Consider the following 17,513-nt stretch of genomic DNA (forward strand, 5'->3'; position numbering starts at 1 on the left):
TTAAACACACATGTGCACATATAGAACCATGGACAACATATGACCCTAATGATGTATATAAAGGAGAATTGGAGCCTTGTCCTACCTGATTTTGTATCCTCAGGACCTAGCAAGTACCTAGCTTCAACTGCTCCTCAAAAACAAGTGTGAATTGTAAGATTGGAACATTCATTAATTCTCTTGATTTTCTTTTCTACAACATCATTAGTCATCTCTGCCCAACTGGAAGTAAGTTTGTCAATCCAAATGAGTGACATTTAGAAGGAATATTTTTTAAAAACTTTTTTTTTCAAAACTAGGATTGACCATTAATGATTAAAAAAAATAATAGCAAGTGAGATTTTTTAAATTCCAGTAGATTATTTTCAATTTTATTAATGTTTAGTCTGTCAAGACAGAGCATTGTCCTAGGTGCCTGGTACTTAGGATATCTTAGGAGTCATAATTTCTGTCCTTAACAAGCACAGTGTAAAGGAGAATGACAAAATATTTTAAAACTCTGTCATGCGTGATAAACTATGAATGAAATAAAGTCTTTGGTGCCTTTCTTTCTCTTTAACGAGGCCAAGTTTGTTTTTAAAAAGGGGGGTGAGGAGAGACTCCTATTCTGCCTTCCTTTGGCCACAGACCTGCTTTTCTACACGTGATTGGGCTAAGGTTTGGAGTTGGTAACTTCAAAAAGATGCTTTACTCTGTCCAGCCAGGTTACATTACACACAGAGCGACCAGGTCAGGCTCTCAGCTGTTCTGTAGCTGAGAGATATGTGGCACAGTTATGATTCTGTGATCATACAGCTAAGGATACTGTCCACGTGGGCCACCTTCTTTGCTGCTTCCAGAAATTCCAAGTGCACCAAAACTACTGTGAAACAGTGCTTACCAAAGCATTAAATGTGTTTAGAAGGGAGTTAACTCAATATGTGAAATATTTCTCACCTCCCTCCTACTTTCCACCCCCACACAAGTACACTCCTATTGAATCCTAGGTGTGAACACCTAGATATTTCACTCTGACTCAACTTTCCATTCTCATATTTGATAAGATTGTCACAAATGAACTACAATTGATAATATCCAACTGTATGTCTTAAGCATCTCTATAATGTTCAAGGAGCAGATTAAGGAGATGGAAACAAAGCTAGCCAAGTATTTTTCTTGTACCAAAAAATAATAATAATAATTGAATCCCTTTGACAAATAGCTAACTTACTGTTTACTACATCCCTGATACTATTTTAATTGTATCCATTTGCCCACATACTACAGCGGCTCACACTTTAAAGGTGGGGAAGTTGAAGCTTTGAGAGGTTAAGTAACTTGCCTAAAGTTGCACCTGGCAAAAGGCAGACATGTTTTGAATGCAAGTAGTCTGACTCCTAAATCTGATTCTTAACCTCCATGCTATACTGACTCTGGGTAAATGAATCCAGAGTAACCCCTGATGTCTTAAATAAGATATAGTTTTCCCAAAATATACCTCTTTAGTGGAGCCTAAGTGCTGCTTAAAGCAAGATAGGCCTGTGGAAACCAGTGCTATAATTTTAGGGCTTTCCCTCTAACTAATGAAGGGCATTTTCTTTGCAAGAGAATTAAGCCCAAAATTGTGCAAGGATTGAAACGCTCTCAGAAACCAGGATTACACCCACTTTGGCATGCTGTGTCAAGCACCCAGGGCATAAGGAAAGAAAAGCAGGCTGGAGTGAATGGTTACACATTCAGATTTGAGTCTCAGCCATATATGTGGGTTAGTTTCCAAATGGACATTTACATTGCTTTATGTGGATCAAGTTGGTGTTTATTTGCCAAACGTGTTATTTAGATCTAGGAAAAAGATGGCGTGACCTTAGGGAAGTTTCACAATTATAACCTAACTAGGCTCCCCAGCTTACTCTAGATAAAGGGGGCCCCAGAATGTTTGATAAACATAGCATCTAGTAGTTCATTGATTTTCAGGAGGGAGCAATCTCTACTTTTGCAGGAGCTCCCAACTGGGACTTGTGGCCTGACACCCAGCGTTTGCCGTTGCTCTAACCGTGACACGTTCCTGGTCCTGACTTGGGCAGAGAGGGAGAAAAAGGGGAGCCAGAGATTATCATTGTGCAAAATCTAGCTTTTATTACATCACCTAAAGTAGCACGACCTGCTACACTAATGAAATCGTGTTCTTGGTTGAAAAGGGCAATTGTTAGCCTGACTTGGTGCGCACTAAAAACATTCCCCCAATCTTGTTAAATTATTGCTCTCATTTCAGATTTTTATGGCTGTGCAGCTTACCAGCCCTCATTTCTTTACGTTTCATTCATTTTCCTTGTATTGATGATTAATGGAGGATGTCGAATGTTAGAGTGAGCAGGCATCAGCAATTGCAAGATCATAATTAGTTTAGCTGACGAGGGCCTCTGATAGCACTTGCATCTGGATGGAAAAATTACCCTATAGGGAACTGGCTGCTCACCAGGTCTTTTTAGTGATACATTGTGAAACACCCGATGAATCAAATGCCCTTTCAATGCCAAGAAAGTGTTCCAGTCTTGAAGCCAAAATTATGTCTGCAGAAAAGCTTTCCATTTGAAATGTATCAGAGTACAATTAGAACCATTGTATTTTCTTGGCAGGGATAGCACTGGTCTACGGTATGGACTCAAGTTAAATAAATTGCCTAAATTTTATGAATCCCTGAAATTTTGACTTACGGTATTTGTAATTTTAAATTTACAATAAAATTAGGTTCCAGCAACATTTTTTCCACTCCTTATCTAACGTGCATATTTTATCATTAAAGGCTTCGCTTCCTAGAGAAAGGAGAGTGAAGTTGCAATTCAGGCTGTCTTTTTTTTTTTTTTTCTTGCAGCAAGAGCATTTCATTTCCTGCCTGTTAGTATTTGCGCCTACAAACACAGCCTGACTTTTGTTTCAGTGAGTTTAATGGAATCATTACTTGATAGCAAGAATGGAACAAGCAATACTAATTATCTACTTTTAAATATTCTTAGATTATTTTTGAATCTGGTGATTACAGAATTCAACCCACTAAAATCAATTTGTATTCGGAAACGCTTGTGATTTCCAAGTCTGAGGCAAATAAAATAAATAGCCATTGATGGAACTAGCTTGTCTGGCTTCCACCAGGCACCTCATAAGCGTTCTCAGTAATACTGTACTTCGAGTTGGCAGCAAGTTTCGACTGGTCCCCTCAGCTCTGGGAAATAGACGGTGTTCTCTTTCAGAGTTTACCATTGCAACCCCCAAAACTAGAATTGAGTGTGTGATATTCTCCTAATACTTGGGTTACATGAATGACATCCAAAAAGACACAAATCAGGTTTAATTTTAAATGGTTTATATGCCGCGTTTCTTCCACGCATCACTATATTTTTAAAGCTCAGGTAGCCTGTGCTCCCCCTTCGCCAAAGTATATTAAACATATCGCCACGTTCTGTCTTATGACTTTTGTTTTGACACTTTTAGAAGGTATACTTTAGGGTTCAGCATTTAGGAGCCATCATTAAAGGCACAAAACCCAAAGTTCAAAAAGTTAAAGCTGTTTCTGCGAAAAGCCTTTGGTGTTGCACACACCTCATCCATCACTGTAGGGTTAATTATAATGAAAATCAGTGGTGCCTATTAAACACAATTGAACCTGACCTCATTATGGGCAGTGTGGTTTTATACTGTCATTGTTGCTAGTCTAAAGACAAAACTCCTGGGTTGATTTGGTCTAACTCCACTGATCATGTGACTCACCTCTGACCTTGTGTTTTTTCCCCCGTTTCAGAGGCGTAGAGGCTCGGGTGTTTTTTGTGCCAATTGCTTGACCACAAAGACCTCTCTCTGGCGAAAGAATGCAAATGGCGGATATGTATGCAACGCGTGTGGCCTCTACCAGAAGCTTCACTCGGTAAGAGCTTGTTAGACTGTTTGAGGAAAAGCTTTATAAAGCAGCCTGGTCTGTAGTGTGATGTGTACCATTCCCTGGCTTGCAGTGCCTGCTCCTGCAGAGTTTAATACAGTCACTCGGAGAGCACCTGTGATTTATGGTGAAATGGACTTAGATGTTATGGGGAGATATATTTGAGATCATTAGTAATGCATTATGTTTCTTTTGATATAAACGAGGGAATGATTGATTTCTGGGAACTTCCCATAACAGATAGTTGCACTAATGGTTATCAGAATTTGGTGAAATTAATTTAGGCAGGAAGGAGAAACCTTGAAAGTTCAATATTACATAAAAAGTGTTTTAAAAAGAGGATTCTCCTATTTCACATAAAATACAGGGCAGGGCAAGAATACTTATTTCCACTTTAAGTTCAGAATTTGCAAGTGTCATCTTGGCTGCTTTGGGGACTAGAAGTCAGGCACGTTCAGAAGAGTGGTTCTGAGCTAGGACCCGAGAATGCCAGGTAGATCTCGCCAGTTCTTGGGGGGATATATTCAAGGAAGCTATTTCAGGGCCTGAACGGCTCACATCCCAGTAGATGTGTGTGAAGGTTGTGAAGGTGTGAAGGCTCTTTGTGTTTCAAACTCTCTGGCTGGCTTCTTTCTGTGGCTCACCGAGGTACTTCCAGAACTTTCTTCTCAGATGTTAGTTAGAATCCTCTGATAAAGTTTAATTAAATCTCACAAATTCCCCATCTCTATATGCATTTACTTCCTGAAGGACTTTTTTTTTTTTTTAAAGTTTAGGAAGTTTATCTGCTGACAAGAGCTGCCTTTAAAAATAGGAATACCCCACTTAGTAAAAAGAAATCCATTTCCCTCTGCCTTTTTCATTTTGTTTGGCATTTTACCATAGCTCTTAGAACAGCCAGTGAATAAATTACAGCTACAGGGAACACAATTTTAGACAAAACGTCCTCATAAATGGACCATTGGAAGCACTCTTTAAAAAATGCATGCAGCCGACAATACTAATTGGTGGTAAACTGTAAAGCCTTAGTTATTACATGTAGCTAACAGAGAGATTCTCCCCCCACTACATTACCTTCCTTTTGCTTCACCTTCACCATTTTAGCACAGCAATAAGCTTTCATTTAATGAGTACTGACATTAATGATTTTAATTGAACTCTGGCCAATCACAGGCCAAGAATTAATTAAACTACTGCTCTTCCAGATTATGATAATTTAACAACTGTGATATAAAGTAAACTCTTTTTTTTACAGTTATTTTAATATTCATCTCTCCAGAGGCAAGCTGTGTTCAGTTTTGAGTTTCTTTACGTCGTAAACTTAAATACATAAAGGTTATGCACACATCTCAGATCAAAGACTGTCACAAAAGTTATAAAAGTTTTAAAAGGGTATTAATGCAAATTTCTGGTTTCCTTATAGGTAGATATTAAATACTGCATATCTTCATAATACAAATAGGAGCTTTTTATAGACCTGAACATTGAACATTCCTGAACAAAATAAATGAATGTGGCATATCCAAGGGATGTGGCATTTTCCTTCTGAAACCAGTAATTGAGTTGTCAGTGACAAGTGTGTTCTCTTTCTTGCCTTCAAAATGCCTCTGTGACAATAGAAACATTCCAAAAAGGATTTATATTTATATTTTGTTTAAGATATGAGAGGTATCTCATGCATTAAGGTACATTCTTTCTAGGAATAATTCACAGGTTACATATTTTTTAATATATATGCATATATATATATTTCACATTCTGTGTAGAAATTATTTGATTTCAGTAATCTTTTAGAAAAATCAGGTTTTAGCCCACTTCAAGAGTTTTCTAAATTTTCACTTGTAAATATGCATTAATTTATTAAACTTACTCTTTTTATTTTATAAATCGAAGTTAGAGCTCTCACTGCAAGTTAAATTTTTGGTATAGTTTTATCTATGGGTTTTAGTTCTGTAATATAAATGCCTGTTGAACATGTGCATAACTACCAATCATATAGTGTTTAAGCTGAATAAAAAACAAGCCTAGTGAAAGTCAGCATTCTAACTAAGTACAGAGTAGAGTGACGTATCATGTTTTTGTACCAAAGCTGCAAAAGAATTTAGAATTTCAACAGAAAACAAATGCTTTACCTGTTGATAAGTAAAATTTTCCAAAGCGATTATATAAAATCCTGTTAAACACGGAGAAATAAAAGTGAGAGCTGGGGGGGAGAAAACAAAAAAGTCTCCCACTGATAGGGCTTTGAGTACCTGATATCTTTATTCATGATTCTGCTCATTTGTCTTTATTTTTGCACAGATATATAATACTTTATATTCACATTTGCAGTGATTTAGAAGCATACACATATTTGTCAGCTCAGGCTACCAAGACAAAATACCGTAGACTGGGGGGTGCAGAACAGATTTTCACACAGTTCTCAGAGCTGGAGGTCTGAGGTCAGAGTCCCAGGGTTCTGGTTGGAGAGCTCTCCTCCTGGCTTGGAGAAGGCCTCTTTCTCTCTCCGTCCTTATCTAACCTAATCTACCTCGTTGAGACCGGCTCTCCAGATCCAGACACACTGTGGGGTAGGGCTTCCACATAGGACAAGGGGACCCAGTTCGGTCTGCAGCACTGTGTAATTTTGCCACAGTTGTCATTAAAGCCTAGCTCCCGTGTTCCTGTATTGACATCCTAGTGCATGACTCAGAAGTTGAGAAATAATTGCAGAAAAATCGTGTTTCTTCAAGGAACTTTCTACACAGTTTTATCACTAAATGATGCAATTCCAAAATCTATTGAGTTTGGGAAAGCTGTTTTTAAATAGATGAAAGTTTTCAGGGCTCCCTGCGGAGTTGGACTTGGTTTAATTAGGCTAACATAGTGTGCTTTGGTGACTGCCTCTGATCCTGCTTAGGGCAAGAGGAGGAGATTTAGTAAACCTATAATGTAGAGTCCTACCCTTGCTTTGAACTTAAGTGTGGTTCATGTTTGGGAGGAATTGCTAATGAGTTTTAATGTATTTTCTCACGTTTCCCTTTTACGTATTGTGCGTGTGTGTTCTCTGCAGACTCCCAGGCCTTTAAACATCATTAAACAGAACAACGGTGAGCAGATTATTAGGAGAAGGACAAGAAAGCGCCTTAACCCAGAGGCACTGCAGGCTGAGCAGCTCAACAAACAGCAGAGGGGCGGCAGCGAGGAGCAGGTCAACGGAAGCGCCTTAGAGAGGAGGTCGGAAGACCATTTAACCGAAGGTCACCAGAGAGAAATTCCGCTCCCTGGCCTGAGTAAATACGAAGCCCAGGGTTCATTGACTAAAAGCCATTCTGCTCAGCAGCCGGTCCTGGTCAGCCAAACTCTGGATATTCACAAAAGGATGCAACCTTTGCACATTCAGATAAAAAGTCCTCAGGAAAGTACTGGAGACCCAGGAAACAGTTCATCCGTGTCAGAAGGGAAAGGAAGTTCTGAGAGAGGCAGTCCCATAGAAAAGTACATGAGACCTGCAAAACACCCAAATTATTCACCACCAGGCAGCCCTATTGAAAAGTACCAGTACCCCCTTTTCGGACTTCCGTTTGTACATAATGACTTCCAGAGTGAAGCTGATTGGCTGCGGTTCTGGAGTAAATATAAGCTCTCCGTTCCTGGGAATCCGCACTACTTGAGTCACGTGCCTGGCCTACCAAATCCTTGCCAAAACTATGTGCCTTATCCCACCTTCAATCTGCCTCCTCATTTTTCAGCTGTTGGATCAGACAATGACATTCCTCTAGATTTGGCGATCAAGCATTCCAGACCTGGGCCAACTGCAAACGGTGCCTCCAAGGAGAAAACGAAGGCACCGTCCAATGTAAAAAGTGAAGGTCCCTTGAATGTAGTAAAAACAGAGAAAGTTGATAGAAGTACTCAAGATGAACTGTCCACAAAATGTGTGCACTGTGGCATTGTCTTTCTGGATGAAGTGATGTATGCTTTGCATATGAGTTGCCATGGTGACAGTGGCCCTTTCCAGTGCAGCATATGCCAGCATCTTTGCACGGACAAATATGACTTCACAACTCATATCCAGAGGGGCCTGCATAGGAACAATGCACAAGCGGAAAAAAATGGAAAACCTAAAGAGTAAAACCTTAGCACTTAGCACAATTAAATAGAAATAGGTTTTCTTGATGGGAATTCAATAGCTTGTAATGTCTTTTGAAGACCTATTAAAAAATACTTCATAGAGCCTGCCTTATCCAACATGAAATTCCCTTCTTTTATTCTTTCTTTTGATGAGTAGGTTACCAAGGTTAAAAAGTGAGACAAATGGTCAGTGAGAAGGAAAAAAAATGGAAGATGGTAAATAGTCATGTTTTAGAACCTAGTTATGTCAAAAAAACCATCTTGGCAAACGTGTACTGTGGAAATGGTCCATAAGAAGTATCACCTGACTCTCATTACTACGTTTGTAAAGAAAGAGATCAAAGCTATCTAGAATTTTGAAAGGGTTTACATATTATGATACTAATGCAGTATTGGGCTGGCCATTGGTCCATTTGTTCATAAACCCAGACGTTGTTGCCTAAATTTTGAAGTATCACGAAATCCTAGGCAGATGAGGAGAAATCTACTCCCCGGGGCAGTGAAAGGAAAATGGCGTCTCTTACAGCAGTCTCCTCTCATTGACCATGTTTCCGACCTAGACCTAGAAATGCGAGCTGTGGTTAGGCTTGGTGAGAGAGCAGCAAGGAAGGTGACAGCCGACGGCACGGTGATTTTGGCCAGCCCTGCCTGTACATACACATGCACACCCTCTCTGATATTTTTGTCCTTTAGATGTTCAAATACTCCTTTCAAAAGTAGTCCTTTTGTTGGCAATTTAGGTTCATTTTGTCCAAATATATATGCATCTTTACAAAACAGTGTCCTCAGTGCTTACGTAGTCTTTTTTTTTTTTTTTTTTTTTAAAGCCAGATGTTTCTTTCTCGTATGTGTTAAGCGGTCTGGATTTGTTTTTTAAGCCTCCTCTTGGTCACCAATCTCACTTGGCACGTTTTATAACTAAAGGGACCCCCTCCCTCCTCAGTTCAAAAAGATTAGATGGATACAAAAGTTCAGACCATGGGCTGAATTTGTTTAGAGTACATGGTATTTCTCTACAAGGTAACCTGCTGTATTATTTATTTTCTTTTGGTTAAATAGAAGTTCCAAACTTTGTGGCCAGGCAGCGTCTAAGGTTACGTTACCACAGACTGACAGTTGGTATATGTACCAGTCACTCCCTTCATTAGATTTATACAGGTTTAGTTAAGTAGCATTAAATAGGATTCTTAGAAGTCTATCTTCATAGTACTTTTAATACTTAAGGCTTTGTAAAACTATCCATGAAGGGAAAGCTCCTCAGCATAACTGCTCAGGGAAATAGGGCTACATAACTGAACATTAAGTAATTGGTTAAAGGTGCTGTTAGTCGAGCCTCAATGCTTGCTACAAGGATGTATGTACAAGGACTGACTTTAATAATTTGCATTATATTGTCCCAACCAGTAGTTTATTTTTTGCCACGGAGATGTAGAAGATATTACAAGCTACTGGATGCACTGTCAGATTAACTTATTTCATTAAAGAAGTTGGGAGAACAAATAGGAAAAAAAAAACTTATTTTTCTAGTAAATATTAATGTATTACATTTCAAATAATGGTGCCTGACATATTGAATAATTATTTTCTACAGTGTACGTATGCAACAAAGATACTCCATCATGCATTAGAGTCCGTTCTGGCTCTGCCTAGCTGTTTACATTTGCAAATGTAGCAAACAAGGTAATGAAGCAACTATTTCTATTGCGGTAGATACCTTTTTTGTGTGTGTGTGTGTGCATTAAAGTTGTAAACGGTAACATGAAACAAATGGAAGTTCTTGATATAATGGTATGGAAAACAAGAAGGAAATGAAAATATTTTTATGCCTACTTAGGAAAAAAAAGGGTAGCACTATTCATTCCAAGTACTTTTTTTTTTTTAATTTTTAAGCTCTTAACTCACATTGTTATGCTTAAAATGATAAACATATATCCTCTTTTTATTGCTTTTGTCTATGTTTCGGATGAAACATTTTCAGAAATTATTTTGATAAGCGCTGCCGGCCCCCGCAGCACTGGTGTTTTTATCGCGTTCTGTAGCCGTGTTTGCACTCAGTTTTACAGAATTCCCAGTTGCTTTGTATTTTGTTGTGTTTGGGTTTTGTTTCTTTTTCCCAGTGCCAGATCTTTGTTCCTTAAAGTTGGATGGCAGGTAGAGTTCAAGCAGTTTGTGACTGTCGTAGTGAATGAAGTTAAAAATGTCTTTCTGATGTGTTGTCATTTCCATTCTTGCATTTTTGTTTTCATGTTAAAAACAAAAACAAAAACAACAACAACAAAAAAAAAAAAAAACAAAAAAAAAAAAAAAACAAAAAAAAAGGGAGAGAAAGAGAAAAAAAATCAGGACTAAGCCTTCAGCTTCAGTTTCATTTTGAAAGGACCCTATTCTGATCTCACCTGTCTAGCTCTACTATTCACATAAACTGAAATAAAGAGGTGGAGTGAGGAGCTCTGACATGCAAATTATGTGATGCTGATTTATCTTTCTTAGGAATTTCAATGAATGCATCTCAGGATGTATAGGCAGACTTGAGAGGTGGCCATTAAAGATCTCAGAAAGAGAGGAGATGTCCCAAACAACAAAACAATATTTCATTTTCTTAGTAAAAAGACTAGTAACGAAGTGCACTGTGGCAACCCTTAAGCAACATTTTACATGGACTGCTCAAATCAGCAAAATGCCAGAAGTTTGGTTAACTTGGGCAATATTACAGGTATGACTCTTTGGGCAAAACTACTCCATAAACAATTTCTCCGGTGTGTCAGACACAAATAGGTTGTTCATTTTTGGCATGTATTCCTTTTTCTTTTTCTTTTTTTTTTTAATCTGATTTTTGTTTTCTCAGACATAGTAGTAATGATTAGCATTGGAAAATACATATCACTATTCTTGGAATATTTATGGTCAGTCTACTTTCAGTAGAATATTCTTGGATAGCATTGACATGATAGATCTTATTCCATATTCCTTTATTATTGATTATTTTATTTTCATTTTTGTTTTCATTGTTATACATATTTTGATGGAGAAGAGGTTGGGCTTTTTTTAAAAATGAAAATTTATTGTAACACTAAAATACCCCTTATTTTTGGACCTTTGAAAGCCTTTGTTCCATCTCTCAAAATACATTATAAAAATGGTTAGTTGTTATTTTTATTTGGTTTTAAGGTTTCCGAATGATTTCACCTTAAATTGTGATTTTAAATGAGCTATTTAGGTACTTATCCTTTTTTTTAAGGACTTTCGAGATGATTTAGGAATTTTTCCCTCTTGGAAAAGGCTTCCCCTATGATGAAAACTATATGCCAGCTAAAATTGTATGCCATTGAAAAACTGTCAGTCTTTTGAAATTACTTGTTTCTATTCTGAATCAAGCTTTGAGTCAAACTTTAGGTCAGGACCAGCTCGTGCATTCATTCTGTCTTTTCTTACTCTTTCTTTCTCCCTCTCTCACTCATATAATAATACTGTTGTTTGGGATAGAAAAATCATAACAAGCCAGCCCACCTTGGAAGGATGTGGATTGAGAGACACTACAGGACTCTAAGGGAATGAGAAAAGGATGGAGCTCTAAACCTTAACATGTTCACTCTGTAGTTCAAAAGGAAAAGAGTGTGCCCATTCTTCCTACATGACATATTGAGATGTTCTTTTTAAAAAAAAATCAACTTTTAAGATAGTGATGTTTTGTTCTAAACTGTTCTCTTTTAGTAAAGGTAGATTTTAGAAAACAAGCATGGGGATTCTTTTCTAAGGTAATATTAATGAGAAGAAGAAAAAAAAAGTGATTATCTTTAACAGCTCTTTGTTGAAGCCTGTGGTAGCACATTACATTTATGATTGCACATGTGCACATAATCTATTATGATCCAATGCAAATACAGCTCCAAAAATATTAAATGTATATATATTTTAAAATGCCTGAGGATATACATTTTTTTCTTAATAAATTGAAGAGTACCAATACTATTGCTATTAAAATAATTATTAGCCTTCTGCTGTGTGGCTGCAAAACATCACCAAGGTGACCCATCTTGAGATCTCTGAACTGCCTGCCTATTGAGTTAGTGAACATTAACGCAATTCCAGAGTGGGGATATCTGTCATCCAGTGGTAGAAGCATGGAGGAAAGAAGCTGGTGCTCAGCTCCTGCACTGTATGCCAGCCTTTTGCTTAACGTTTACATGAGCTCACAGTCTTTGGGTTGAGGGTCATGGGAAAAAAAAAAAAAAAATGCAAGACGTCTTTGTTAAGCCAGTAGGTTAGAGCTTGCTGGCCATCCCTAGTTCACAGGAGAAAATAGTGGACTTGAAATTCAACCAGAATATGAAACTAAATATGCTAACCAAAGGTAGGTACTATTAGGTGGAATTCCATCAGTAGGCAGCTGTAAATGAGAAGAGGGTAGGAGGACACGCATTTGGGACTTTGAAGAGCTGTGTTATTTTCCCAAAGAAATACCCGGCCAAGGGCAGAGGGATGGCTTCTTTGGAGAACACTTCCTTTTGGTTTTCCATTACTATTTCATAGACAGTCATACGTTCTTGATATTTAGAAATTGTCCACAACTACTGGCAATAATTAGGACCTCTGGAAGATGCTAGGGCAGAAATGTGTGAAGTCAGGGATGAAGAAAATGTGAAATTCAACGTTGATCCACACATGGAAACTGGATAATGTATGCTCACGTGTTGTTGTCTTGAAAGGAAAGGTAAAGCTGTAAGCCACTCTGTCCTACACCAGAGAAAAGCGAGAGTAACTTTACGTGGAAGTAACAGTTTAAGCCTTCATCAGAGAAGATGGTCGGTCCTTCAAGACCCATAAGTCCCAAAACTGGATCCTGATTCTACCCCTGGTTGTTGATTTCATTTTATGACCTGCAGTAAATCACTTTTACTTTTCGTTCCTCAGGTTCCTCACCTGTAAAATGGAAAAATATATTAATAATAATATTAATAATAATAATAATGATAATGTAGTACTTGTTTTGTAAAGCACTTTGAGATCCTTGGTTGAAAGGCACCATGGGAGTGCCAAGTATTATTATATGGCCAAGGGGCTTATTTAAACTCTCAGTTCCCAAGGGCCAGGAAAGGTTGGGGTCATTTTTGTTAAACGTGAGCTGTAAATATCATACTAGATAGCCTATAGTGTTGACTATGAAGAGGCAAAACTCTTACAAGGCTGATAAAACTATAGTTTCTTAATGGCTACCAACAAGGCAAATATCACAATAAGAAATGCCAAATTTCTTAGGGTGGACTATTGACAACGTGGATAATTGTGGGGTGGGGTGGGGTTGGGAAACATCTCAAAATGCCAATGTAAAATTAACTTACAGCAATATTCACCAGCAGAAAATGTCTTTCATATGGAATGATTTCATGTTGCTAAAGAAAAAAATTCAATTTGTAGTCCTGATTTGAATATTAGAATGTTGGCTATAATAGTTCTGTTCTTACAACACATGGAATTTTTTTTTTGTTTTATTTAATTTTGTTTTCATAGTGCATGTTCATTTCTACTCACAAACATGTTCTTGGTGTATTTCTTATGCAAACAATCTTCAGGCAGCAAAGATGTCTGTTACATCTAAACTTGAATAATAAAGTTTTACCACCAGTTATACATAATGGCGTTGGTATGGTTTATATGGATTCACTTTCATCCACATAGCAATAGGAAATACAGACCATTGTAACATATGGACAGGCTCTGATAAATTGAGATGGTGAAATCAGATCACCATTTTCGAAAATATGACTAAGATTGCAAAGGCCTGGATTCTCCTACTGATAGATAGATAGTGTTAAAAAAATATATATATATGTATATATATATATATATATACATATATATATATGTATATGTATACACACACACACACACACACACACACTAGTTTCTTGAGGAAGGCTAACAATAAAAAAAAAGTGTTTATTTCAAAAACATTCATTGAGTATTAAGTATCCAGTATTGAGTATTGTGTAATGGTTATGTTACAATATGTAAAAGTTCCTGCTTTTGAACCTTAACTTTGATTCAATTCAGTGTACCCACATAAAATGTGAAGATCCTGGTAATAATTTCAAACAGTTTATATTAATATATTACATGTCTTGTTTGTTTGCTTAAAATGAAATTAATCAGAGGAGGCTTCCTGAAGGATGATTTTGAAAGAGGGAAGAAGCAGAAGAAATCCAGGTAGGAGAAGGACATGGGAAGATTCAACCAAGTGTTTGTAGCCAGAAAGAAACACACAGAAAGGACAGGACTACTTAAAGTATTTATTTGTTTATTTACTTACTTACTTAAAGTATTTAAATAACTAATTGCTTCAGAAGATTTGTTTTGAAAATTCCAAATTAATTAGTATCTACCCTCCTTACACAATCTTCGCTTCTAATTTTTGTGAGCCTAAATTAATAAGTCAATTTATTTATGTGTTTGTTTGTTTTTTCTAGCTCTTTCTCTTCTCCCTTGTTTTGAAAACAGCAGAGCCTAGACTTTGAGGGGCTTTCATAATGGTGACAAGTTTGTTTCACAGTTGGAGCAAAATTCCCCAGATAAGAGTGTAGTAGTAACACTTAATGGGATTTCTTTACTTAGAGCTTGATTCTCCTATGGGGACCACTTTTCAGATAAAGTTGAATACACTTTGTTCTTCTCACCCAGAACTGTCAAAATCCCATGTGGAAAGAACTCTGTAACCATCAGCTGTTGACCATGGTTTGAGGGAAAAGAAGAAGAGTGAGTCAGCACTATGAGTTCTCTCTCACCTTTTGGTCTCCCATCTCGGAGAGGGTAAAACCGGGGTCAGAAACTCAGTTGCACAAAGGATGCAGGCAAGTAGCCCGTGGGGTGAGCCAGCTGGGTGGAGACCTTGGGAACCAGAGGGCTGTATAAAAGGTAGCCTTTCCTCAGCTCTAAGTGCCAAGCTGACTTGGGTTGCAGATTTTCAGTTTTCAAGAAAAACTGGACAAAGGGAATTTGCTGTGAAATCTAATTTTTAATGTCTGATTTGACTTTTTTTTTTTTTTTAAATATTGTAAGCCAAGCAAAACACTTGTTCAGAATAAATTCCACCCCGAGACAGGCAATGTGTGACCCCTGGAGCTTGAACAATAGTGAACTCTGGTAACTGGCAGGGAGGAAATTGGGCAAAGCGCTGAGGTTAGCTGTGGTTCCTCTGGGTTTTGTTCCTCAGGTTTTTACCTCCAGCTCTGCCAGGAAACCCGAAAGCACCGTGGCAGCAGCACCTGCCTAATTCTTTCAGAGCCAAATTTGCTTAAGATGAAAAACATTTGCTCAGAAGACAAACAAGCCTTCATTTTTGAGCATACTGCTAATTAGTCTGTACTTTTATTCTCCGTCTTTGTAACCCCAAGTACCATTTTTCTCTGTTTCTAACACTGGGATGAACAAAGAAATTTTAAAAAACGATTGAAAGTTGCTAAAGTAAATGGTTAGCAACGTCCAAGCTGTCCTCGTACCCCTCTCTGTGTCACATTTTTGAGTGAAAATAACAGCGGTAGAAAAGTAGAGCCTAACAGTTAGTTGATGGGAAAGGAGAGGTTTTTTCATGTTAGAGCTGATTGTTGTAATGGAAATATCTAATAGATATTTCTTTGACTAAAAATAAACAATTTTTATAATCAAATCTCATTGCTACTTTTACAATGCTGTTCTCCAATATGTTTAGGATGTCAGTAATCTGAAAGTCACCTTCCCTGAGTGTTAAAGTACTGATACGGAATATATTACATGAGATAACAACCCATTCTCCCAACCTTTTTGCAATAACAACAACAGAACATGTAGCAAATACTAACCTTTTCCTTCAGGTAAACAGACACTGGGATAGCAAATGCGATTAGCAGGAAAATACCAGAGAAATTCTTTAATTTATTCCCATAAATAGGTGCATTTCCAAATTAAAATTGCAGAAGGACTCAACTGTAAGCAATTTCCCAGGAATACTCATGGACTCAAACCCCACAAATACATCACAGACTTCTCAGAACCTACACCACCTCTCACAGGAAAGCAGTTTCTGCCTTCCTCCTCTTTAAACATTAGTCCGTTTTTAGAGTTCGTATATTCTACAACCAGTGGTGTTTTCTTCAGACCTTAAATAGCCTTAGGTATTTTCTTTCAACATAGCACATATTACCCAATGAATTAATGGACCCAATGAATTAAAAAGCATAAATGCTCCAGTTAGTTTACAAAAATCAATTTGATACCATCATGATGGCTTATTTTCTATGATTTTATTTTTTTATAGTTGCTTTGATGATTTTTTTTTCTATAGCAAAATTATCATTACTGTTATGTTTGGTGGTGGTGGTGGTGACTGTGTGGTACAAACCCAGGCTTCGTAAATTCATTCAACAACTACCAACTGAGTATTTACTATGTACCAAGCACTATTCCAAGCATTTGGACTGTATCAATGAAGAAAACCAGACCAAAACTCCTGTTTGTATGGAAAGGAGACAGACAATAAGCATACATGCACAATAAACAAATATATAAATAGCATTTCATGTTGGAAGGTGATGCATGCTCTGAGGAAGGAAAGCAGAGTTCAAGGCCGTAGAGTGAATGGTTGCCGTATTCATTAGGCTAACCAACAGTACAGCCCTCATCTGAGCTAAGACTTAAAGGAGGAACTGGCAGAGTGCGCAGCACATGCAAAGGCCCCAAGGTGAGAGAGCGTATCTGGTAAGTTCGAGAAAGAGCAAAGCGGCCAATGTGGCTAAGGCAGGCAAACCAGAGGGAGAATATTTAGAAACTCACTCGGAAATGAAAGTATTGAGATAAGAGGAGATCAGGTCATTTAGGACATTGTAGGCCACTCTGGCTAGTACGACTTTTATTCTGTCTGAAACAGGGAGGTATTTTAGTGTTTTGAGCGGAGGATTGTTATTTGATGTATGTTTAAATGGGACCGTTCTCTTCTATGCTTCCAATAAATCACAGGAGGTGAGGAAACAAGGATAGAAGGAAGGAAACCAGGTTGGAAGCTAATTTAGTCATCTCTGCAAGAGAGAACAGGAGCAGAAAAGCAGTTAAAAATTCCAGGAATCATTAGAAAGAGACCAAACAGGATGGCCTGGATGCAGGGTGGGAGAGAAAGAGAAGAGTTAAGAATTACTCCAAGATTTTTGATCTAAGCAAACTGGAAAAATGGATTTGATGGATGGGGTTTGGAGTGGGGAGGAAAAGGAGTTAAATTTGGGACAAGCTACATTTATGGTCCACAGGTCAAGTAGACTGTTAGATCTAGGAGTTGGAAGTTAGGCATTAGCCTTAGCACCTAGACAGTGTTTAAAACCATAAGACTGGCTGAGATAATCGAGGGAGGGAACAGAGGTGGAAATACACTCAGTATTTGAAATCAAGGCAATGAGGAGATACTAGTGACAGAAACTGAGGAGGAAGCCACCTGTAAGGTAGAAGGAAAATGAGAGTAAGGTATTTTGGA

General features: G+C 37.7%; 1 protein-coding gene across 11 annotated transcripts in view; it reads left to right on the forward strand.

The window, feature by feature from the left end:
* Positions 1–13,651, forward strand: part of TRPS1 (transcriptional repressor GATA binding 1) — a 257,926-nt gene extending 244,275 nt beyond the window's left edge. For all 11 annotated transcript variants that reach the window (XM_047725096.1, XM_047725107.1, XM_047725101.1 and 8 more), the window contains 2 exons: positions 3,776–3,898; positions 6,963–13,651. In XM_047725096.1, the coding sequence (XP_047581052.1) occupies positions 3,776–3,898; positions 6,963–8,024 (1,185 nt within the window). In that variant the 3' untranslated portion in view covers positions 8,025–13,651. The remainder of the gene's footprint in view (positions 1–3,775; positions 3,899–6,962) is intronic.
* Positions 13,652–17,513: the final 3,862 nt, after the last annotated feature.

The sequence above is a fragment of the Lutra lutra genome, chromosome 4, assembly GCF_902655055.1.
Source record: "Lutra lutra chromosome 4, mLutLut1.2, whole genome shotgun sequence".
Lineage (NCBI taxonomy): Eukaryota > Metazoa > Chordata > Mammalia > Carnivora > Mustelidae > Lutra > Lutra lutra.